Genomic DNA, 25964 nt, shown 5'->3' on the forward strand with positions numbered 1-25964 from the left:
TTTATTATATACCTTATTACCTTTCTGGGAAAGGATTAATTTTATTTTATTTCCAGACTAACAGTTTAGTGTTGCAGAACAGTTGCATTTTGCTTTTTTTGCTAACCCATATTATTCTAGAACAGGGTGTATATAAAAGTTTTAGTTAGAGTGGGGTTTTTTGTAAATTTAAATCAATTTTTAAATATGAGTTAGTTACTAAGAATTCAAAACCAATTTCATTAATTTTAGCTATTTAACTGTTTCAAGGAAATTCTACTTCAGTTCAACTGGAATTTGTTTGACTTCTGTTTCTTTTCTGAAGATCAAAAAGTGGACATTTGCAGATATAAACAACTGCTTTATATAATATTGTACTAATTGTGCCAGAAGATCAACCAAATTTATGAACCAGTTATCAACCAACTTTATAAAATCTGAAACAGTGTTAGAGATACATGAGTTCTCTAGCAATTTTTAGAGAACTCTTATAACTGGTAAAATGCCCCTCATGCAGGGCATAAATTCGCAGCTGGTGAAACTCAGGTCAAAAATGTTCTCCTTGGGACAACTTCTTAAAAAGTTACCTGTTGCTTGGTGTCCTGTGTACTTCATCTGAAATTTGTTGAACAAACTATTATTGCTGGCAGAAATTTCTGTGGGAAGTTTGCTATTGGGCTTTCTTTTGCTTCCCAACAGGCAGGGTAGTGGAATTAGCGCTGTCTGTCCTGTGTAAGTTGGACTGTCATCATCCTAGGGGTTCCCTTCTAATTCAGAATATTCTGTGATTCTCTGTTCTATGAATTGTCAAGCTTTTTTCCCTCCAATGACTAAGCTGTCTAAGATAAATAGAAATGGAGGCATTTGTAGTACTTTGTTTCTTTGTGGGCTCCTCAGTGTAAGATACTGACTTTCTGGAGTGAGTTTAGCAGGACACCAAGATGACGGAGGCTTGAGCGCATGAGAACCTGCTGTTTTAAGATGAGCAGGCTTAGAAGGGAGAGTTTGTTGCTCTCCTCACTTAGTCAGTGGAAGAATATAAAGAATACAGGGACAGAATTCTCTTGCAGCTGTGTGCTGAGAGTGCAAAGAGCAGTGGACACAGGCAAGAAGATAAATTCATATTTAATATTTGGAAAACAATTTACAGCAGGGTAGTTGAACCTGGGAAGAATTTGGCCAGAGAGGTGTGCAGAAATTTGCCAGCCAAGATCTTAAGGAACTTGCTCTGAGATTGTCCTTGCTTTTTGTAGAGATCTTTTCCTTTCTACAGTCTTTGTCTAACAATTGCTGGCCACTACACTGCATCTTTCTCATGGGATACATGAATAATGCCTTCTGAAGAGGTGTTTTAACACCTGTACAGACATGTTCAGATCTGTACAGCATGATTGTTTCTTGTTGAACAATTTCTTAAACTATTATGTTCATTTTAACTGTTTGTGTGAAGCTCTGGTCCATGGGATAGTCTTAACAGAACCAAATGGAAACTAACAGGTGTTTTACACCTCTAATTCAGATGTGTTAACAGCTTGAATCTTAGCTGTAAAAGTGCTAAGGGGAGTAGCCATTCAAAATGCCTCCTCAAATAAGATGCTCCCCAGCCTTAAAAGCATTAAAGGCATACTATTGTGTATGAGAATGGAAATGCATTTTGATGTAATATTTCTTTCTTTGGTATCTTCAGAAACCAAAAAGTAGCATGTTGTATATTGGTTGCAAATATATATTAGTTAACAACGATGTGAGAACCTCTAAATTCTCAAGGCACAGAGGACTGTCAGTAACTTTTATATACAAACTGCTCAAACTGTAAAACTTTGGGGCCTGGTTTGGTCAAGTACACATATGTTAGTAATAGTAATGTTGCTAAAATACATTGTTTTTATGTTGATTGTGAATATTAGGTGAATGATAGGTGTGAATGGGAAAGCTGGTTATGCAGTTACATTTAAAGACTCAGCCTTACTTTTCCAAGGTATTAACAGGTATCTAACATTTTGAAGATTTTTAAACAATATTATTTTAAGTACTTACTCTTTTAAAGCCCTCAGGAAAATTGGAAACATTAACAATGGCATTAATGTTTAATAAGAAATGCTTGTGTAGAACCCTTTAAGAGCAACTCCTCTTTAGAAATCAGTGTGAAATGATGTTAAGTGCTGACATGGTGCTGTTGAAATGCCTGTGAATGTTGCAGACTAGTGCCTTAGGAGAAACAAAATACTCTGAAACATATATTCAGTGACTTGCAGTTCCGCAAGTTAAATTTCTACTTTTAGCATTACAGTCATGGATATAATAGGGACTTAGCTGTGACTTACAAATTCTAGGTTGGGTTTGCTTTCTTTTAACAGCAAACTTATAAGGTAAACATAACTGATAAGCAAGAGGAAGACACATTCTGTTAATGGCTTTTTTATTTTTCATGAGGTAATTTTTGAGTGTGTAAGGAAGTAATGACGGGCTTGATGTGTTATAAAGAACTGAAAGGGTCAGAAGTGAAGAACAACATCAGTGAAAATGATCATAAAATAAACTTGCTTTATTCAAGTGAGGAGTTTGAATTTGCATTTTTGATCTAGTAATTGTTTTTCATTTTTTCTTTATTGATTTGGCGATAGAAATAGTGCTATATCACTGGTAGTTTAGTTTTATTCCACAAGAAAGGAATGCAAATTATAACTTTTATGACAGAGTCAAAAGTCTCTATTTCATTTTTTGAGGTGTAGTAGTCTTATGTAATGGCTGTAGATTGTGAGTGTGTGGACGTTTTAAATCATTCTGAAAACACATCTTAACTGTGAGAGTTTCTTTTCAAAGCACATTAGAAAATAGGGTTCTGGGTAAGAACAAATAGTTTTCAACACAACTGAAAATCAAGAAGACAGTGTAAAATTTAATACCAAAAATTTGTGGACTTGTATTCTAACCAGTGTTTTTTGACAATCCATAGGTCTTATTCCTACTACATTGAGGTGTCCATGGATGAGTTGGACTGGATTCGGGTTATCGATCACTCGAAATACCTCTGTCGGTCCTGGCAGAACCTGTATTTTCCTGCCCGTGTCTGCAGGTTAGTTCATCAGTGTAATACACAGTGTTGGATGTAAAAAGAATCTAGGCACCAGAATAAGTTGCTGGATTTTGCTACTTCATTACTTCATTATGTATTTCTGAAAATGTATTATATCTCAACTTCTATCAACTATGCTAAAAAATACTAAAAAATAGTTTACCTTAGTTTATATCATTTTATAATAGTTTATCTTATTATTTTCTAGTGTTAATGTAGTTGATACAATGTTGGTGTCTGGGGTTTTTCCATAGCTATATATTTCCTTTTCCTTTTCTTTTTTTTTTTTTTTTTTTTTCTTTTTTTTTTTTTTTGGTTGCAGCTGAAAAATGTAGTTTTATGTATTATATGTTTTCTGCTGTTGCACTGTTTTAAATTGTTTGAAAGGGAGAAAGGGGAAAGTTAGAACTAAGGAGCTTTGAGGAATGCCTCTGATGTCCAGTTTTGGTGCTACAATGTAAGGAGGATATTATATTGTGAGAGAGTTCAGAGGAGGGCAGTGAAAATCATGAAGGGCCTTGAAGGGAAGCTGTATGAAGAGCAGCCGAGTCACTTGGTCTGTTCAGCCTGGAGAGGAGAATGAGAGGAGATCTCATTGCAGTTACACCTTCCTTGTCAGGGGAAGAGGAGGGGCAGGCACTGATCTCTGCTCTGTGGTGACAGTGACAGGACCTGAGGGAATGGCCTGAAGCTGTGTCAGAGGAGGTTTGGGGTGGATATCAGGAAAAGGTTCTTCACGCAGAGAGTGGTTGGCCAAGGATCAGACTCCCCAGGGAAGTGGTCACAGCACCAGCCTGACTCCTGACAGAGTTCATGGAGCATTTAGACATTGCTCTCAAGCACATGATGTCGCTCTTGGGGATGGTGCTGTGCAGGGCCAGGACAAGGACTTTGATGATCCTTGTGGGTCCCTTTCACATCAGCATATTCTGAGATTCTGCCATTCTGTGAAAATTACTAAATGAGTTTAAGTGTTATTTAAATGATGATTTGTTTTAACTGTAGGTGTTGTGAATTCTGCAGGAAGTTTATAATCACATTGAAGCAGTCTTACTCAAAAACTGAATTGATCTCATTGGTAGGGAGGATGCAACCTGTAGATACCAAAGATGCTGTCATCATTAGGTTTTGGGTCATGGACCCTGAGAGGAAATAATGTGTTTGTAATACTTATTCTATAGATACAAACTTTTTAATTGGCACGGCAACTCTTGGAATCCCCATGGAGAGAAGTGCTTTCGTTTTCCCAAAGAAATCCTGTTCTTTTCTATAAATCTCTGTTCCTCGTTATCATTCCACAAAATGATAGGGAATTTCTTGGAGGCATGGCTTATTTGAAGAGCAAGTGGAAGAGCTAAAGAGAAAGTAATATAGCAGCATAAGTTTATGAGCACTTATTGTTAAGGAACAGTAACCTTAAGGAAAAATGAGTTCTCAGCTGAGTCACCATAATAAATAAAGACAGTTTAGATTAGGTTACTCTGTAATCTTTATTTACATCAGTGAATTGAAGCCTAAATTATAGTGTGAATGTAGCATTTGACTAGCATTTGCTAGTTAAAAGTGGCTATAATTTACTGGTTTTTTATGTATTCATTCCCCTCTATAGGAAGAAGAGACTATTTAAAATGTAATTAGAGATGTAAAATTGCTGACAAATTTTAGGAGTTCCACATTAAAAACTTTTTATTTTATTATATTAATATAAGTAGGTAGGTATTACTTGAAGATTGACTCTTGTTTGATCAGGAATTTTCATCAAATTCGCTGCAGATGAGAGGCTTTGAGCAGAGGAGACTAGGTACACACAGATAATATGTACACATTTAGAGACTTATTTATCTGTCTTTTCATCAGTATTCTGTTCAGAAAGAAGTAGACAAGGACTACTAAACTTTTGTCTCTAATTTCAATGTTTTGTGATAATGTATTTATAATTGTTGTTTACTTAAATGAGTTAAATTAGTTATTTCTAGTATACTAACATATACAAAGCAGAAATCCTAATATACTGAAATAGAGGTGTTCTCCAGTCTTGTGAGCACAGATTTAAAATATGAACTAATATGAGGTGGTCCGAATGTATTCTTTTAATATTTGATATTATGTTTCACAGGCATGTTGTACATTCTTATCGATGTTTTAAGCATTTTATATGCTGTTTTGCTCAGTGCTGCTTCTGTTGTGTTGTATAGTCTTGTTTTAGTATCACAAGTCCCAGTGCCAAAATTTTCTTGCTAATGGACGAAAGTACAGAGGAATGGAAGCATCAATGTTATGTTCTGTCTTCTTGCCATTACTTTTGGCATTTTACTCTTTTTGTCTTACTATTTGAATGTATTTTTATAATCATGGACTTTACCAGAAAGGGCTTCAGATAGGTGGTGATTTGGATGTTTTTTTAATTTAAAAAAATTTATTTTAGCTCAAAGTGCTTTTATGTGGTCACTGTGTAAGATGTCAATTTGAGGTGCAACAAAGAATTGAGGAGTAGAATTACTGGCTGGGGTTTTTTTAAATTTGTGTGCCTTTTTCCAAAGTGAGGGAGTAGAACATGCCAGATTCTGTACAGTTCGTTGTCGGACAGCCAGTTGTGTGATACACTAGAGCAATTGTTCAAACATAGATTATAAACAGGATATGAGCCCTGCAACATTAGTTAAGGTTAGTTGCCTTTTTGAATTACTTTTCACATAAATATTAGCTGTAAAATGTGAGAACTGTCAATGTCTGAACTGATATGTTAATCTAAGTTTTAAGAAGCTACTCAAACATTTACATGGGCATAAAAAGTAATGGAGTGTGTCTTTTATTTGCATGTATACAGGTTGGGGTTTTTGGTTTTTTGTTGGTTTTTTTGTTGGGGTTTTGTCTTTTTTGAAAATCTGTAACTTTCCTCTTAAGCAAATCTATCCATGTTCGATTCTACAATCAATGCCTTTTTCACACAAGCTGGATGAAAAAATGCAACCTTCTGGCTGTTAGTTGTTAAATAAAATAAGTAACTTTTACCACAGTTAATTTAGGCCAATTCAGCCTCCTTAATGAGTTATTTGTCATTTATGTCATAGTCTCCATCATGATTTGACTTTTTTGATATATGGAGTGGTTTGGAATATTCACAATAATGTTGGAGGTGGGTACATTCACATGAAAGATAATTTGTACTTGACAAAGCATGTATCAAACCATCCAAACTGATTAGGGAAAGTCAAGTAATGGATAAGATCATTTACACTTTTGGCTTTTCTTGTTATTTATATGGTCCAGTCTGTCTTAATAGGTTCAGAGTAACTTTTGCCTGCCATAACCTCTGTTAGATTAATAGGTGAAAAAAAATGGAAGGGCAGTAACTGAAGACTGAATTCTAGAATGAAAAGAAGATGAGAAGATTGTTTGTGCTTTCTCACACACATCAGATGATTTGTTATTTGTTGAATATAATTCCTGATTTAGATAACAAGCTACTTTGTACAAAGATTACTTGCTCAGTGTCAAAGCTTAGTATAACAAATAAGAGGGTGTTGCTGTATCTAGAGGGGTTTTAGTAAAAGAAAATTTTGAGTAAAACATGCAGTGGGTTTATTAACATAATTGTTTTAGACTTTTAATTTTTGCTTTAAATGCTTTTAGAACACTTTATTCTACCATCTTTGAAAATTGAACAGTCATGTACTATGGAGAAAAAGCAAGTAAGAGAGCATGATTACAGGGTAGACTTTCCCCCCTTCTTTTTCCTGGTACGGTAGTGCATTTTTTTAGAATTTCGTCTGGTCCTGTTTTCTTTGTTTACACTTTCATGTAGGGCTGAAAACTCTTTAGAGGGAAGACATGATACAGAAAATGTTCACGTAATCAGCTTCCTGTGGAAGTTAGGAACAAATTTCAGGTTCCTAGTTACTCCATCTTCCTCTTGTAGCAGTGAATGTTAAAACTGCTAAAGGTCTTTGAGCAGGTAATGCTGTTTTCTGTTTTATCCTTCTCACTTTTTTCATCCTTTCATTTTTGTTTTGTGACTTCATCTTTTTACTTCGTCCTCAACCACAACATTTGAAGAACTGCACTGAAAGAATTACAAGAAAATGAAAAAAATTGAGATTTCATAATAAGGCAAATGTAGCCACAAGGTGTCACTCCAATAAAAGTTTAAAAGACTTAATTTCTTTCTGTTTACACTCCTTTGATAAGTGCTATTCCTTCTGCGTGCTTTTTTTTGCGTATTAAACTTCTCAGATTTTCGAAATCATTCTGGTTTGCTGTTTATGCCATAGAGGGAGCAAGTACAGAGTTAGTATATAAAATCAGAAGGAAACCTTCAATTCATTTTCCATTTTTAGTCTGACACTGGATGATTCTGTGTTTTGATTGAAGTATTTCCCTGACCAGACCAATTTATAGTCTGAAATCAATGCTTTTTTGTCAGTAATACCAACATTCAAAAATATATTGAAAGGGTAAAGAGATCAGTTTTTATCTGTATTTGCTATTATTGTCTTAGCTCCTTTTGTGATTATAATAATGTGGTTTATCAAAAGGAAGTATTAATTATTACTGCATAGATATTTGGTCTTGAAGTATGTTTCTATTAAGAAAACTGCTAGATGCTTGTAGAATCATGCTGTAAATGTGGAAAATTATTTAAACATATTCTTTTTCCTGTTTTTTAAATCTGCTTTAAGCTGAAAAATCTAGAGGTTTTCTAATACTAGTGTGTTGGATAAATAGCGATAGAAGGACTCCGTGTTTCCCTTAAAGCATTTGGGTGCTATAGAAAGTGTCATTAGAATTATTTTTCTTTAGAAGTTGTATTTGTATTTTAAATGTACTTATTGATGCAGAGAAAATTACTTGCCTTTCCTTTTATTAAGCATTGATGATACTGGGTGGATTTTTTTTGTTTAGCGCTTCAACAGTTTTTGCTACTAATGATTACACCATTTGTAATCCTCTGCCTGAGTGAAGACAAATTAAATTGTAGACCATGTCTCCTGAACATTGAAAAAATGCAAGAAGAGTGAATTTTTTAGTGCTAAGGCAGTTCTAAACTCAGAAATGTTAGTAGTTGTGCATAATTATTTTGCGTGTAATGATATGAGAGGAGATGTGATTTTGAAGTGTGGGCTAGACAAAACATTTTTCGTTAATTTGGTCTTAATCAGGCAGCCGCAAATATCTGTGCTTTCTACTGGTGGTGCTGCAGTAATATAATTTTTGTCTCTGGGAGAGTCATTGAAATTAGCTACTGATTAAGCAGCAGTGTCTCACTTTCAACCTTACCAGTAGGTCTGACAATGTTATCTGTTACAGATAGCCATTTTGCAGTTTTCCTGAGTTTGGTGGAATCTTAGTGGATAGTATCTTGCCAAAAGACATTTCAAATATGGTTTGATTTAAGAAGATGTTGAAACAAGTGAGGAGTCAACTCTTGAAGGAAAATGCAGTTGAAGCATTGTCCCACATACTTGAAATAAGTTGATGGGAAAGCAGTGTCTGCAGATCTAATTTAGCACTGGGAGTGGTTTTTATGCGTTGGTTCCCCTTTCCCAGTAGGGAATTGTGGTGTTCAGAAAAAGCGTGGAGGCATCCAAAAGGAGCTTTTGAATATTGTTTTAACTTAAAAGGAAGCCCTGCTGCATCACTGACCTAACCAGAAAAAGTAGACTAATAGATGCTGGTGAGAGCCTGGTAAGGACTTCTGTCAGTCTGAAAAGTATGTGGATATTTTTTCATCAGTAAGTCCTTAGAATCCTTATAAAAGGACTTCTTGCAAATGGAATGATTAAACTTGGGTAACTGAAACCATCTTTACCTTAGTCTGCATCTGAGAACTCAAATAGTTACACAGGTAACATGTTGATGAGTTATTTTATTTGTACTGCTCTTTGGGAAGCATTGACTTTTGTGTAAATATTTTACTTCTAACTGTGCAGATATGCTGGTGTTTGTGAGTTTAGGAAGAAATCCCAGCCTTGCTGCGTACTTCAAATTAGCTTTTCTTTATTTCCAGATAATTGAAATTTTAAAATACTTTCCTGAATCTAATACTATAAATAATACATTAATAATGTAATGTCCAGAAATAAGTAAAAATTATCTTGATTTTTGCTACAGAAGCATAGTAATAAATAATGAAAGCAATTTTGAAATGTTACTCCAGACCTTTGAAACTTTTCACTGACATTATTTTCAAAAATCAATTTTCATTGCAGGCTGGGTTTTTTGTTTTATTTTGAAGATGGGGAGTATAACTCATTGTTACTTCTTATAAGATGTGATTGTATTTAGGAGTGTTTATTGGCATGTTTCCAATAATTTGCCTTTACCTGTGAAATAGGAGGAAATGGTTTCCTGTAGTCTCCATTTTAGTGAATAACTGCTGCTTCGTTTTCTATTAGTGTTTAAGCATCCTTTTTTCTCTTCCAGTAGGTTTTCATTCTGATGTTTTTTCTGTTCCTAAGAAAAGGTCATAATCGGAGATTTTTCAGACAATGTAGATCATCTACACAGGATCAAGAAAGCTAGTGCCTCATCTGGGTTGGAGTGTTTATTGATTTAAAAGATCTTTTTCTTCATTTCAGGTTATGTATACTTTTGATCTTAAGCTTACACTTCTAAATTCAGCTCCAAATGTGCTCCTAGTGATAAAAAAGCTCATTTCTCTACAGGAATAATCAATAATATTTTTCATCAAGAACTTTATCAAAGCAGCTATTTTTCTTCTCAGATTCCTTCTCCTGTCTGTTACAGCAATTTCAGTTATCCTAACCTAAAGAGCCCAACTCCAATTTGAGGAAAAGTAAAAAAACTAGTGTGCATTTAAGCTGTCAATGACAACTTCCAGACAACTTATCATCTGAAAATGAGTATTTGTCTGAAAAAGTGTATGTAGAGGGGCAATATACCTTATATAGAAATACCTGAGAGATAGGGAGAGCCTACCAATCCAGCTTGTTCGACATGAGTTTTTTAAAAAGTATAATTTATTATTTTATTTTTGCTTTATGGTTTGGAAGAAACAATTAACTTTTTAAGAGACCTAGATTACATATTTCTCATGTTTGACATAATAATAAGTAGGTTTTTTGTAGCATAGTTAGAATTTCTTTAGTCTGAATTTTGAGGTATTCATTTTGAGTCTCTTAAACTCTAAATTGTCTTGAGGTCTGTTTTCAGTATTTCACCTCATAAATGAGATCTGATGTAGGTGAAAATTATCAGTAATTGTTCATCTTGACAGTGATACATAAAGATACACCTAAATGCTGAATTATCACATTGTTGAGGATAATTCTACAGTAAGCTGTATTTTAAAGTTAATGTTGCATAAGACGAGTGTGTTTAAAAGGCATCTTGAGCACTTCTTTTCTTTAAACTCTCTTCATGTTTTCTGTTGCACTCCAAGGGTTAGAATTAACTGTGAAAACTTGCCATACATATTTACAAAGACAGACTTTTCCAAAAGAAAATAATGTTTTGGCAAATTTGTAAGAATTCTGGTTTGTTTTAGGTTGTTGATCCATGATGGCCATCTGTTGAACTTATTGCATGCCATTGTGTAAAGCATTTCTCTGTATTCCCATTTCTTAGCAGATAATGGCACAGTTTGCCCATGTGTATCTGAAACACTGTACTACATTTAAAACTGCACATTGTAAATATTCAAATTGTTTACATGAACCAAGTAATGCACTTCTGTGGACTTACATTTATAAAGCCATCTGTCAACCAACATTAGGCCAATCTTAGCTGTGAAATAATTTGGATGATAAAAATTTTACAGTAAAGGAAATCTGTCAGTAATTAAACTTGATTCTTTGTTCACAAACTTCAAGTTATCTTTTGTGTAGCTGAAAGGTAAGTGTATGAGTGGAAAAACCCTGAAGTAAATTACTCTTTCAGTGTTCTTTTTCCCTTCAAAAGAAGCTCATGAAACTCGTCTTGAAGCTAAGATTCTTGGGCTTCACTTGTATTTGCTCGTTCTCCTCTCAGTTTCAATTGGGAAGATGGGGCTTGTGGTTGCATTTCGTGCAGCTTTAAATAGTTTTTAAAATAATATTCACTCTTTAATATAAAAGAAGATAGTATACAAACAATTGAAAATGAAGAATCAAACTGAACAAATTATGTTTCAGAGAATCAAATTTGTAGAAAATAAGAGATGTGTGTGTATATAAGTCTCTTCCACTGACAGAAATTAGTGAATGAAGGAATGAAAACAGTGGAAGAAATATCAATCACTCAGAAAAAATACAATTTTTGGGAAAAATTCTGCAAGTGAAAAATGTTTTAAGATAGATTATTTTTTTATGATAGGGTTAATGATAGGAAAGCCATGTGGGATTTATGAATTTTAGGCTGCTATTGTACTGGAAGCAGTTATTTGTAATGCATCCTAAAAGAAAGAAAAAATGTTTTTTCTAAAACACGAGATTCTGCATTTGGGTTTTGATTTTTATTGCAAAGCAACTTTAAGAGCTTTATACTTCCAAGTTTGTTTTTCATTTGTAAGATTGGGACAAATTTTCTGTACTTCATGGCAGATGTAATGAAGATCTTGGAAATTTTAGGTACTGCAAGTTACATCTTAAGTGATCAATAAAATAGTAGTAGTTTCATTACTTTTCTTCCTACCATTGTCATTCTCATTTATATTGGAGAATAACAGCTGTGATGGAAGGTGTATTAAATATTGATTTCTAAATCTGTATTCTGTTCAATTTAATTACCCTGTCTCAGTTAAAGGTAAATTGCAAAGTTGGCTAATCAAGCTGCACTTTCATTAACAGTCTAAGTGCCCTGTTGAGTCAGGTCAGCAGGCACCTCGCCATGTGTCTGGTCTCTGACCTCAAAGCAGGAGGTGCTGGTCAGGGAGAGGCTGTGAGCACAGACACATGTGTTCCATCCTTGTCCTCCTCTGACCCCACTAATACATATTCATAGATAGCTTGGCTGTTCATTTATCTAAGGCCCCTCTCTGACTGGGGTGCTATCAACTGCTTGTGGGTTGTAGTGGCAGCACTTTCCAAAAACTCATTAACCACTGCATAAAAAAAAGTTTTATCCGTTTTGACAGTTCTTTTGCTACTTTGTTTATTCTAATTCCAGTATTGTAGATCTGGTGAATGAAAACATTGCATTCAGTTGTTTGACTATTACTAAGCCTTTGTGAATGTCAAGTGTAGACCCTTCAACCATTACTCTTTGGTTCCATCTATTCAGTTGCTTTTATGATTTTAGGTGATGGTGGCTGTACCTTCTGTGACTCTGGTATGTACTCCCTGAGGTGTGGAGACCAGAACTGTATGTGAGCATTTGAGATTCGGGTGCAGCAAGCTGTAACAGAGTGACAGAGCAGCACTGTTTTATTCTCAGCACCCTTCCCAATTATGTGCAGTATATTTCAGTGATCCTCCCTGCCATATGACTAGCCAAAAAAGTTTACTTTCATCTGCAGACTTTGAGACTTCACTAACAAAAAGTTAAGCTTATTTTGCTCCCAGGCTACTTAAAAACAAAATTCTAGATTTCACTGCTTTTATTGTTGATATTGACAGTACTTTGCAAATGAAAATGTTTTTGGCTTTCACACAGTTATGTAAGTAACTGTGTGAGTCACATGAGAATTCCAATTTGGTTCAATTTTTAAACTAAGATTTGGTAGCATTCCTTTCAATTTGATGCATGGTTTGCAAAGATTAGTTCCCTTATATACTTCAGAAGCTAAAATCAAATGGAGGGAGATGGGTTTTTCTGCTTTGTTGGTTAGTTGATTTGATTTCTTTTTGGGGGTTTGTTTGTTTGTTTATTTTCTCCAAAATTTTTGCTCTAAGCCTATCCAGGAAATTTTCTTAAGTTATTAAATATCTATTTTGGGGGAGGATCATGGATTTTTTTTCTTTTTAAGTTCATGACTAGTACTGTAGTCTTAAAAATTAGTGAGATATTCTGTTAAAATATTTTTTTTATTTCACATCCTCCTATGAAGACTTGAAAGGGGAATTTTTTCAGTTGTTTTGTAGTTTACCTTGAAGTTCCTTGATTCTTCAGGTGTGTAGGGTTTGTAGTGGAGCACTTAATACTAATTTTCCATGTGATCTAAGATTATATATTCATTTTCCCATTAAATGGGAACCTGCCCTTTTTATACCACCAAAATTTGGATAATAGCATTTAAAAATAACTTCAGTTAAGAAAGAAATAGCTGAAAAGAGTAAAGTGTAACAAGATTTTTAGACTAGAAATTATGGGTTTAAGTGTCACGTACTTGGACATTTGAAAGATTTAAATTATGAGTACGTAATACTGAGGCATACAATCAATCTTAACTGTGCCTTAGGGTGTTTTCATGTAGCAGTTGTGTTCCCTCACTGCATATTACTAAGTTTTTTATCTGCAAGATTTTCTTCTAATTTCTATTGAACTTGGCTTTTTAGAATTGTTATTATTATTTTTATTGTAGTATTGGTAGCAAGGCAAATTTTTTCAGTTTTGCTAATGTTAATGTTTTATTTGGGGTTGTTTTTGGTTTGTTTTATTGCAAGAGAATTCTTAATTTTTATTTAATAGCTAGGAAAATGAAATCTGTGTGAAACGCTGTATGTATATGCATAGACACTCTTCCCATTCAGATATTATTTCATCCCCTTTTTTTAAGGGAATGATTTAATGTATATTTAGATGAAAACCGATTTTAAAACTTCAGTAGATCAAAATAGGATGAAGGCCTAGAAGACATTATTGCTGATGATTTCAGCTTGTAGTAAATTATAAAACATATGTAACAGCTGTAAAGAGAGATGACTTCCTGTGTCATATTTCATCTTGCCTTCATAGATAAGTGTGTAAATGAAAGGGAAACAAATTGTTTCAATATAGCAAATCTATATTATTTCTTTGGAATGAAAATGAATGAAATTGAAATAGTTCACTCTTGGGTGAAACTAGAGACTATAAATATATTTTATCCTCTTGGTGTGGATTGACATAATGCAGATTAGTAGTAAGAAAATGTTCCTTGTATCATCAACAGTTGTCAGACATGTTCACGAGTATTGAATTATAGTAAAGTAAAAGGGGTTCACTGTACTCACAGGTAATTTGCACAGGAGAGAGTGCAATCCATCTTTTTAACAGAAGCTACTGTTCACTGCTAGAAAATTTATTTTTTCAGACTCTGTAATCCTTTTTTATTCTTCGTATTATGGAAACTTTGTAGTTACCTATGTCTTGTCTGCACCATCTTTGCATCACCTGATTCCCAGGTAGCTGACTCAAAGCTTTTTACTGTCCTCTGGCACGTGGGCATGGGTTGACACCATAACATCTGGCACCTAACTGGTTTATCCCATAGGTGTATGGAAGTAAATATGTTTGAGGTCAGCAGCATATTTAGAATACCTTGTTTCTGTAATGTTTTACCAAAATTTTTTTGCGCTTCTTGAATTAAGAAGCAGTTTCTATTTTGGAATTCTCAAAATACGCATGTTGGATACAATATTACTTTGTATTTAAAATTGAAAAGGCATTTAGCAATGGGGAGTTGATGGAACATTTTATTCTGTCCTCTAAACTCATTTAGAGCAGATTTCTTTCAAAAGTTATTGCTGCGGGATCCTCCAAATCATAGGCTAAGGAAAATAGTGTAAAGAAATGCATGGAATGTAAACTGTCTGCCCAGATTGGCCCATTTCTTGTATTAACTTTGGCGAATACAGGACCTCAGCTAAAAATGTGATGTGCATTTTGGGATGATTCTATGATATATTTTTTATGGAAGGTACACCATGTAAGATGAAGCAGAATCACAGAATCATTTAGGTTGAAAAAGACCTCTTAGATGGTGTCCAACCATTAACCCAGCACTGCCAAGTCCACATCCACATGTCTTTTAAGTAACTTCAGGGATGATAACTCACCCACTTTGCTGGACAGCCTGTGTGAAGTACTGTTCTTAAGCAACCTCTTTGAGTTTTTGGAGGATTCAACTTTTTTTTTTTTTCAATTAACTGATTTCTAAATACATCTTCTCTCTCTACTCTGAACTTACTTGACACTTTCTCATTTTGTACTGTGAATGACCAGTGTTAGAGCTGTTCAAAAACAAATGATCAAGTTTATTTAGTAGCTACATCTGAAAAAAATTGCAGGGGAGAAAGATACATCTATGCACTGAAGAACATCTAGTATCCCAGTTTATTTTAAGGTAAGCTCAGTGGTACATTATTTAAAATTGCCATTTTGGTGAAATTCATAATATAATCTTTATTATGTAGTTTTGTGGCTTACATTGTATGCAACTGCTGTGATGCAATTTTAAAAGTTGAATGTGTTTGTTCTCTAATCCTTTACCTAAAATGGAAATGTTTCAGTATTAAAATGTTATAGTCATTATATCAATTTCTTAAGTGCATGGTGGAGGAATGGCTATTGATCTAAGAGATTTAATAGTTCATGTTCAAAATCTATGGAATAGAAGTAATATTTTGCATCTGAGTAACTGCTGAGTGTAATCCTTCAGGCAGAATTCTGAAAGCAGCTGTAAAACTGGAAAATTACCTTCTTTTCTTTTTCAGGCATAACTGCACTTGAATATCTTTGTTCATTTTAGCTTCTAGTGAATTATGTCTGCATAAAGTGCTAAAATATGTATTATTTCACTCAGGTAAGAATTTGGTTTAGCTATTAAAATTAGAAACCGTGTGCAGTTACCATGGAAATTACTTGAAGTAGTTGTAATACTTTAAAGAAAACAGAGGTCACCAGTGGAGTCACAAACGATGAATGGAGAGTGCTTTTGTATGAAGTGCATAGGATCATGCTGATAGAAAGGGACTGAGCTTTTTAGTGATCTCTGCAGTTTTTTTCCTATTTCTAGTGACCTTTTTAAAGGAGGGAACAGTTGTTTCTGGGGTCCTCTGCACATCTTTTGGTTTGCTTCCTTCCACAGTTTGCTCCTTCTGACTTCTGGCTTTCAGAATCCATCATTGCTGCTTCAGACATTGGCTAGAAGAAATGTCTTCACAGTACTGTGTAGCTTTTCTACCCTCCTTGTCTTTTAAAGAGAATTTTTATATTGACCTTGTAGTTAATCTTGATTTATGGGTCAACAAAGTCATGTACTATTAGGTCAGTTCTTAGTTATCTCTAAGATCTAGCCCACTTAATACAGTAGTATCATGAAAATTGGCTGAAATCCTCTTACATTGAGTGAGCAAAAGTTCCACTAAGGTGGAATGGACTAATGTGTCTCATCTCAATGATGCAAAACTTGTAAGAGATGAGATATATATACAAATTAGCATCACTCAGGGAGAGGAGTTAGATTTTTGTAGCTTGTTTTCTTGTGCAGGATGTTTTAGGTGTTCACATATGGTGCTTTAGAGGGAGCTTACTCCATAATAATTATAGGCAAATATTTTCAACATTCTACTTCTGAGTTATTAGATCTGGAAGATACAATGAGTATAAAATACAGTAGTAAACACCAATATGGAGACAAAAATGGAGAATTCTATCCAGCTATTCTGAAATAATTGTGCTTTTCACAAGACTTGGAGGTACAAGCCTTAAAAATAATGTTTTTATTTTATTCTTTGTAGAATTGTGGCCATACTTACACTTCAGTGTTAGAAAAATTTTCATTCATAGTTACTGTAATATTAGAGCTTTAATGAAGAATACTTTTTCCAGGGCCACTGGAGTAATTTCTGTGGCCTATTTTCTAGAATGCAGTTTCTAACAATTTCTAAAAGAACAAATGGAACAAGTGCTTGTTCTCTGGCATGCTAGAAGATACATTTCTTTTTGATTCTGCGTTCCTCTTTACACCATTTTCTATTGAGCAAGTTAAATGCAGCAGTTCACTTGCACATTATCAATGTCTTGATGATCACATTCCTCCTCTATTGCTTTGGAGATGCTTATAGTTAAAAAACCTGTTAATTCCTTATTTAATCCTTTAAATTGTTTTCCAGGCAAGGGCTAAATTGTAAGTAGTTTATTCTAGTTCAGTAAACCAGGTGTTAAGACACCTGGTTTCTTGGCATAGTGATTAACACACAGCTGCAATACACTGTGCTGTCACTGCTTCATCTTCCTTTGGAAGGCCCTGTTGGAAAGGATCCTGCTGGTCTGGTCTGCCTCTGCCCTGAGCTTAAGGTTAGCACTGAGGCAGGGATTTTTGATGCTGACTCTCACTTTCCTCTTCAAAGGGAAAACATCTGGAGCTCCACTTAACCTTCTATACTTAAACTGGAAGCTGGGACTCCAGAGTGTGTGGGGAAACTCTGCCAGCCTCTTACAGAAAGAAAAACAATTAGCTAAATTAGATGTAGATGGGAGATCCAAGAATCAAGCTTGAAACTTCCTTTGCTTTATTCCCTCACCTTACAGTGGTAGGAGATACAAAAAGTCATCAGTTTGTGAGTGAAGAATAGTTCTTGTTCATATGCACAGTAATTAACTAAGAAAATATGTTCTTGGTCTAAACATGAATATGCTCTTCACCCTGAACACAGTACCCTAGTGACTCTGCAGGCCAGTCATCAGTAAAGTGGAAAACTGCTGATCTAATCAGTCCCAGGAGCAGACTGAGCCTTTGTTTTGCTGAGCTGCTCTTCCCCTTTTCTCTGTTTCTGGTAGGGTTTCTGTACTTTCTTATATCAATCTTTTTTCTTCTGTGTTTTTGATGGTCTTAATTTTCTGCTGAGGTAGTTCCCAATAGTAACAGTTTAAAGCTATCTCACATTTGTGCCTTTCTTTTGCTTTTAGTTCGTTCTACATGGCTTAATTCCTTAAGCATGTTCTTACCTCTACACAGATGTGATAAAGACAACCAGAGCTCATCATTAATTTCTCTCAGTAAAACTGAGACCTGGGTCATACTGCAGGAAGAAGGGAGGGAAGAATAAGTAGTGAAAGTATCATACTTAATGTGGGAAAGGCCTTAACTCTTCACTGGAATTAACTAGTTTTATTCTGGCAGCATCTTGCTGTACTGAACTGGGAAGATACTTAAAAAAATTTGGACAGCTAGGTGAATGCTATGGTCAGCTATGATACAACAGCTTGTAGATGCTGTGTTAATTTAAGGTAAAATGGATCAAATAGTTTCAACAGAATTAGAAGGGATGTTTTGTTGATTTGAAAATGGTGAGATATTTGTGCTAGATGAGATTTGGAACTGTTTCAGTGAATTAAATGACATATATATGGCAAGTAGTCAAGATTTTTTGTAAAGCTTTTTTGTGGATATTTGGGTAATATAATTGGATTAATGCATAAATGCAGCATAATAAAGTATCTGCCAATGTCACTGATTTATTCTCAGAAAATTTTCTATCAGAAAATCAGCCTGATAATCACAGTATTTAAAGGGAAACAAATGCTGCACTATTTTTTTCTTAATCCAAATTTTGTAGCTCTTAAAAGAAAAAAACCCTAAAACTATTTCATCCTTTTTAAAGGCAATTGGCATCCTCCAGACTTTCTTTAATCATACAGTATAAGCCTGCAGAGTAGGGGAAAAGCTCAAAGGTAGCAGGCCTGAAATGGAGGCTATCAGTTCTAGTGAGGGCATAGTTTTGGTTTGCTTGAACAGACATTTACAGAGTGTGAAAGCTCTTTGCATGAGGTTCAGCTTGTTAAATAATTAACTTGCAGAACTTTGGTTGTCATTTTTCTGATGCATCAAAAGCATATCAGTGTAAGTTGTTCTATGACACAATAGATATATGTGTGAGCTGTACAGAATTTTTTATTTTCTGTTATGATACATAGTGAAGCAATAAACTATGTCACTGATAATTTCTTTAGGTTTTGTAGAGTGCATTGCTATTTTTTTAATATAGGTCATCTAAAAAATTCCTTTAGTTGTGTTGTCTTTTGAAAATGAGGAAAATTAAACTACAGAATACTAGCTAATCTGCTTTTGTTTACAGAAACTAAAATCACAGAATTTTATTTTTAGTGCTTGAAGAATTTGGATACTGTATATTTACTAGATTTGATGAACATTAGTTGCTGGATTTTAATAGGATGTAAGATGCATAAGAGATTAAAGAAAAACATGTATTCAGCAATTGCCAAGTCCAAGATCACTTTGTTTCTGTGGCATGTAGGGAATAAGAAGTGCAGTGTCAGTTACTGCTACATAGAATGTTTATCCTCTGGGTCAAGTTGAGATTTATTGTTTTTAAATCTTTTATGTTTTGATCTTTTATGGCATTTTGTTAATACCAAGTTGTCTAGCATCTTTGGACTGCTTTTAAGATGATGGAATGAGTGATGAACCTGCAGAGATCGAATACCCTCTCAGGGGGATGCTGAAGCATAAGACTTCCTACCCCTACAGAATGAGAAACCTTGAGGTAGCATATTCCAGTGATAGAGTTAATATTCAGTTAAATACAAGGGGAAGAAGAGCAATAGTGCAAAGGAGGAGTGAGAAATTAAGTGGTATCTTCTTAGAAGTCTGCCTTATTGCTGCCTACATTGCTCCTTTGGGTTTTCTCTATTGAGTGTAAGCTCTTCTTGAAAAACCCAAGATGAAATTGCTGCCATAAATTTTTATTTTTTTGCTAGTGAAAAAGCTTTATTTAGTTGGGGAGGGTTTATTACCAATGTTTTCCTGGCATGGCTAAGTTCAATTAATTTCAGATGACAAGCTCCAGGGTTTTCTTTCTCTCCTCCCTCACAACCCCCACATCCCAATGTGTGAAAAGTACAATTTGTTATTGGCTTGCCTTGGGCTCTGGAGACCTCATTAGGAGCCCAAAAAGGGGTTTCTGTCTCTGCTGTTGGACACTTTTCTGTTGTCTGCTGAACTGAGGCATTTGCATTCTCACATGGAAAGGAATACAAGGACCATAGGATGAAAACTGTTATGTTTATGTTGCTTGTCTGTTGTTGAAAATTGTGATAAGACATTAAAAAATGCTATTCTTTAGGCTCTAGTGTTATACTAAAGTTTGCAATACAGAGGAAGATTAACTCTGAGAAAAGAATGCAAGCAGGAAACATCAACTTAGTTTTTGTTCTGACAGTTTATATGCAGAATGTCCTTTGTTTGATGGTAAGGAAAGAAGTCTGCAAAACACTACATCTAGTCACAATTCTAAGGCACCATGCTAACTTCTCAAATTCTTATTCCTATGAAAATGCTTTAAAAACACCTCTCGGAAGAGGAGACTGGGCTTTTTAGTCTGCACAGTAGTTCAAGACACTGTATTGGAGCAGTAAGTGTATAAGAACTATCATATAAATTCAGTGTATTTTCGTAGCAAAAGTCAATATGCCTGTGGAGAGCCTATTTATTCTATCCTTACAGTAATTTCAAGTAACATGAAATGTACACAGTCAGAGCTTTCTTTGAGTAGGAAACAAAACTGTGTGTCTTGTATTTAAGCCCAGGTAGGGTACTGAATTTTACATCAGTAAGAATGTTTTAAATTAAAATAAATTAGGAGTTCAAGAAAACTGATTTTCTTATATATGCAGTGGTTCCCATACTATTTTTCTCTGGTGCTGTATCATTATTTTATAATGTGTAGCAAATGAAAAATTGATTTTGCCTTTAGTGTTTTCACAGTGTTTGATAGTGTTTTCAGTGGCTGTGTAAAGCACCTCTACACACATGCACACACATATTTATGTGTATATACATTAAGTCATACAAACCTATTTAAGCAGGATGCTAAGACTACTTTCAGGAAGATTAATTTCAGTTCCTTTATAGGTACAATGAATAATTGTTTTAATTGCACATTATATGCTGGTGTAAGACTCAGTTTATATGGAGAATGCAGCATTCCAAATCCAAAATCTTACATTGAAATAAGATCAAACTGGGAGTATTGAAAATCTAGCTAGCTAGATGCCACATGTAATATTTTAAAACAATAATGCAAGATTTTTTATAATAAAAGATTTCTTAAAATTGTTCTTTCTATCAAGAGACCTATGCATATAAGAACTAGAACTTGTTTGTTAAAGTAAAGTAAGAAATTCAGAATGAAGTGCTGATAAATTTCATTTCCTAAATTATTGGTTCTGGACACAACCACAGTCTCCATGGTCACGTACTCTTTAAAGTTAATTCAAAGATCAAAAATGCTTAAGAAAGTCTTTTAATTTAGAATAAGTGTTTGACAATCTGAAATAGGAATATTTTCTGTAGTTTTAAAAAGGAATAGCATGGATTTATATGGTCTTAAAAAGCCCTCTTGGTGTGTTTCGTTTTTTTGTTTGGTTGGTTGGTTGGTTTTGTTTGGTTTTTGTGGTTTGTTGGGTTTTGGGGTTTTTTTTTTTGTTTGGTTTTTTTGTTTGTTTGTTTTGTTTTTTGGTTTTTTTTTTAGGTAGGATTCTCCAGCATTTGCTCTTTACTATGTTCAAAATGAAAACTAAATGGTGCAAACTGTTCTAGCAGATAGTAGATAGTGGAAAAAGTTCTTTATGGGAATCCAGTTCATGTTTTAAACTTACATAATGACAATGATTAGTGCTTTATCATATTGTGGAATGAAGGTTTTTTTCCAAGAATTCTGCAGTTTTTAAACCATCAGTATCTTAATGGTACAACCCTTAAAAGGAATAAGCTGTACTTCCAAAGCCTTTCTGAGATCTGAGTTCATACAGAGATCCTGCTGTGCTCAGCAGAGTTCCCTAGCATTCTGAACTGGTATGGGCAAAGGCTGGTTTTGCATCTGTGGTGTTTTCCAGAAATTGTGAAACTGTCATAGTAATGTACCAGAAAGGCCTGTTTATTGCCAGGGTGGCTTTTCAGAACAACAAATGTGTACCTTTACCTTCAGTAAATTGCTTTAGAAAATCCTAACAGACCCTGGTAATGAAATCAATGAGAGTCTTCGAAAGAGTGTTCAGAGACCCTTGTATTCTCAACAGGAGCAGCTTACTTCTGGATAATGTAAAGACCTTGAAATAATAATAATTGAAGTAATAGTAATAGTAATAAGAAGTAGAAATTAAGAAAAATTCTGGTTTATTAGGAGTTTTTTTATCTAGTCCCTGGGTCATACCTCAGCTGGTAAGAGGTATCAGAAATCAATAATGCTTCAGAGCTTGTGTGTGTACATTTTAGGCATGCAAAGAAACTGACCCATCTGAGCGCTTTCCAGTGGGCTGTATATTCCTCCAGCACTAGGTGGTTCCTTGGAGCTAAGCATTTTGGCTTGCTTTCTTGAAACAAGTTCAATATTTAGATACATAAGGTTTTTTTGCCTGCCAGAGCCTTTTGAATCCCTGGTCCTTGAGTTTGCTTTGATCAGAGCCTGCTCAGCTCTCGCTGTCAGCAGGTGGAATGCGCTGTTTGCTCCTGCCTGGGGAGTCTGTCCAGGGACATGTCACACCAACCAGTGTATCCGTAGTTCTCTCTTTGGAGGTTTGAGCTGAGATGTAGTTAAGTAATTCAGATGTTTTAAACTCACTTTATTGGGTAAAAGTCTTGCCTAGAAAGCATAATTTTGCATGTGATACTTAACACTTAAGAATGAACCATTTAAACAACAAGAAATTGCACAAATGTGGTACATTGCAATGGCTCCTAGCTTCTGACTAGTATTCTAATCTTTTCTAATCTAATCCTTGCATTTTGTTTAAAAAAAACAAAGACACGCCCATCTGTCTTCAGGGTTTTAATCTTGCTTTGTCATTTCTTTTATGACAAAGTATATTGGAAGTCAGATACTCATAATATTTATATCTTTAACAATGACTTTTAATACAATGCAACTTCACTTTTAGTGCTTAAAAATTGTCATAGACGGTTATTAACAGAATATTTACAATTTTGTCATGAGACGGGATTAGCTAATCTTACCTGTGCTTGTTTTATTGCTAGAATTAAATTACTAATTTATTAATCTGCCAGAAAAGATGCCATTTCCCCGAAAAGCATAACATGGTAGTTTGGGAACCTTATTAAATAATAAGGTACAGTCTGTTACATTTCACAGATGAATTTCAGATTAAGTTTTTTAATGAACATGGAAATAAGTTTATCTTCATTCGAAAAGTAATGTAAAGGGGTTTTTTTCTTAGATCACAAATACAAAAGGAAATCTGCGCAGTCTATCACAAGGATCTCAGTTAAAATTTGCTGTTAGGAGATCTAGGGAGTGAACTTATTGAAAGACCAGTAAATTCCTCTGCACTTCTTGCAGAAATCAACCTTGTGTCTTTTTTTCCAGGTGATGGATAAGTGAATTTGTGATGACATATGCAAAGATAATGTTAATCTTAAAATAACTTACTTTAAAAAATATAACAGAAAATATTGTATATTATGTCTTTTTTTTGCAGATTGATAGAAATAGGTGATCTTTGTTGTTATGTGCATTAGGTATGATTTATAATGTACAAAATAGAACTTGGCTACATGTGTGGGTATCCAAATCTTCATTTGTAACCTCCTGATTCATAGGAAATACAAATATCATTTAGAAGGAATTATACATGCAGACTGTAGAGGTTGGTTTCCAGCAGTTCAAAGTGATCTGTGCTTATGGGCTATGCTCGAAGTCAGAGAACATCAGTGGAGAGTTATACAAATGCTTTCTGTTTTGTTGTTCATGGAATATCCTGCGTAGGTAGAAATTAAAAGGCATGATTTAGAGAAAGATGAAATGTTATTAGATTAGCATTAATGATCTTCACAAAGACTGTATGTGAAGTGTTACCATGAGAAAAGTTGCATGTGGGAGATTGTAGTTTAAAAAATGCCCAAAATCCCACAAAACTAACAAAAAACATTGCAAAACCAAGCAATTTTCCCAAACGTCAAAGAAACATAAGTAAGCATTGTCATGCAAAAGAAATTATTACATAAATTAGAACATAAATTCTTGGTTCAGAATTGTTCCAATTGATTTGAACACGTTTTGCCACTAGAGAGCGCTATGCAATAACGAAAATATTTCCAGGAAAAAATCTCCAATTGCATCTTTCCTCCTTCAAACTGAGCAGATAAATTATTGATATTCTTCAAATGGCAAATTAATTTACACTTAACATGCAGGCTTTAACTGTAGAAAATTATTTGAGTGACAGTAATGGTTTCATTGGAAGTTATTTAAACTTTTAAGGTTATAATTTACTGAAAGTCATGTGATTCCTTATTTGACTGAATCAAAACAAAATGCTACTGATGTTGTTTTTAGCATTAGTTTAAATGCATATGTTAAAAAAAGCCAAAAGTTTTTCTAATTCATATTTTGTTGTCCAGCTCTTACATGGAAAGAGAGTTTGAAGTTAAACATAGCTTTGAAGATTTTATTTTTTAAAATTAGAATTTTCTCAATTTATCTATTATTTTCTTCCTTCTGCTCAGTTTAATAGTTCTTTATAATTCTTCCTGTGTTTCTGTTCTAGTAGACTTACAGACAGGATTTGAAACAAGCTCTGATTCTATGTAGGTGTTGTTTCTAAAGAATCTTGATTTTGAAGTCATAATTATACCTTTTAAAATTTGTATGATTCTATAAATTGAACAGAAGTGAATGTTGTGTTTGTGGCAATAATGACATTAGTGTAATCGTCAAACAGGGAACTAAAATGTGGACTTAACTGACAGTGGAAGTACTTTAATTCCTGTATTCTCTACTGAAGTTAAAACCTCAGCATTCAAGCCCAGAGATCTCATCAGGAATTTTTTTGCTCTTTGATACAGATTCAGCTAATAAAGGTGTACAAAAGTACTTTATTGTGCAGTTTTAAAAGGTTTGAATTTACTGAAATTAGCTGGTAGAAAACTGTAAGAGTCCTGGCTGCTTTTCTTGTTTGGAAATTCAATAGCTTACATTGTGTGAGCACTCAATAGTTCAGTTTTTTTTTATCAGGAGTACATAGCTATAGCAGTTGAAAAAAGTGCTCTCCAACCTCATTAAAATGTTGGTCAAAACCTTTGCATAAGGTCTATTATTTTGCTTTAATTACTGTCAAAGTTATGGCAATGAGGATTCTTTCAAATTTCCCTTTACAGAAGCTCCCTTTAGAGTCTTTACTAATAACCTTTAATCTCAGTGAGGAATAGTAGTGATGGTACAGCCACCTGATCTGATTTTCCAGGTGCTCAGAGCACTTCAACAGGCCTCTGTTTTTCTTGTCACATCCAGAAACAATATTTAAGAAAGCTTAAGACAGAGTGAGCAATGAAAGTAAGAGTGAATGTTGCCATATGTCTTCCCAAAAGGAGCAGGTACATGATATAAAGCTCAATACAGCCATTATGCTTATGTATCGAATGCATTTCTTACTGAACCGTGGGCTTTAATTTTACAATCATCTCTGACAACTGTGAAGTTATTTTAGGGTGAATTTTCATACATAGTAATAGAGGTTGTTTGATAAGAAATACAGTGTTGTCACAGTTTGACAAATAAGCTGTAAATTGTGGTGTAATATAGTCTTAACATTTCCTAAAGAGATTTTATATTTTAATCAGACCTGATATGGCATTGCATGAATAATAAAATTGTGTCTTGTGGAGAAAACTAAAGAACATTGCTGCTAGATTTTGGCAACGGATAATTTTCTTAGTTAAACATCTCTTTAGCCATGTGTTTTAATTTTTTATTAATGTGTGTGTTTCATTGCTTCAGATCCATATCTGTTGCAATTTGTCATACACTTACATTTTAGCAGTTTCAGAAGGAAATGCATACTTTTTCTTTTTTTATAAAAAAGGAAAAGCAGAGTAAATACGTCTGCAAAACAATGTTTGTGCATAGGATTCTGATACTTAGATTTTTACGAAGTTTGAGGTAATTATGTTAAATTTCCTTAGTTTGGGTTATGTGGGTTGACTTCCTAGGAATGTGTACAAATTTAAACTTGGGTAGCTTAAATACTGGAAAGCATGTACCTTGCTTGTGATGTTCCATGTAGGTCAGTTGCT

At 34.3% G+C, this 25964-nt stretch overlaps 1 protein-coding gene across 5 annotated transcripts in view; it reads left to right on the plus strand.

Annotated features, from left to right (window-relative positions):
- BTBD9 (BTB domain containing 9) overlaps positions 1-25964 on the plus strand; it is a 166182-nt gene that overhangs the window by 14538 nt on the left and 125680 nt on the right. For all 5 annotated transcript variants that reach the window (XM_033055199.1, XM_033055202.2, XM_033055200.2 and 2 more), the window contains exon 7: positions 2936-3055. In XM_033055199.1, the coding sequence (XP_032911090.1) occupies positions 2936-3055 (120 nt within the window). The remainder of the gene's footprint in view (positions 1-2935; positions 3056-25964) is intronic.

Source organism: Catharus ustulatus, chromosome 3, assembly GCF_009819885.2.
Source record: "Catharus ustulatus isolate bCatUst1 chromosome 3, bCatUst1.pri.v2, whole genome shotgun sequence".
Lineage (NCBI taxonomy): Eukaryota > Metazoa > Chordata > Aves > Passeriformes > Turdidae > Catharus > Catharus ustulatus.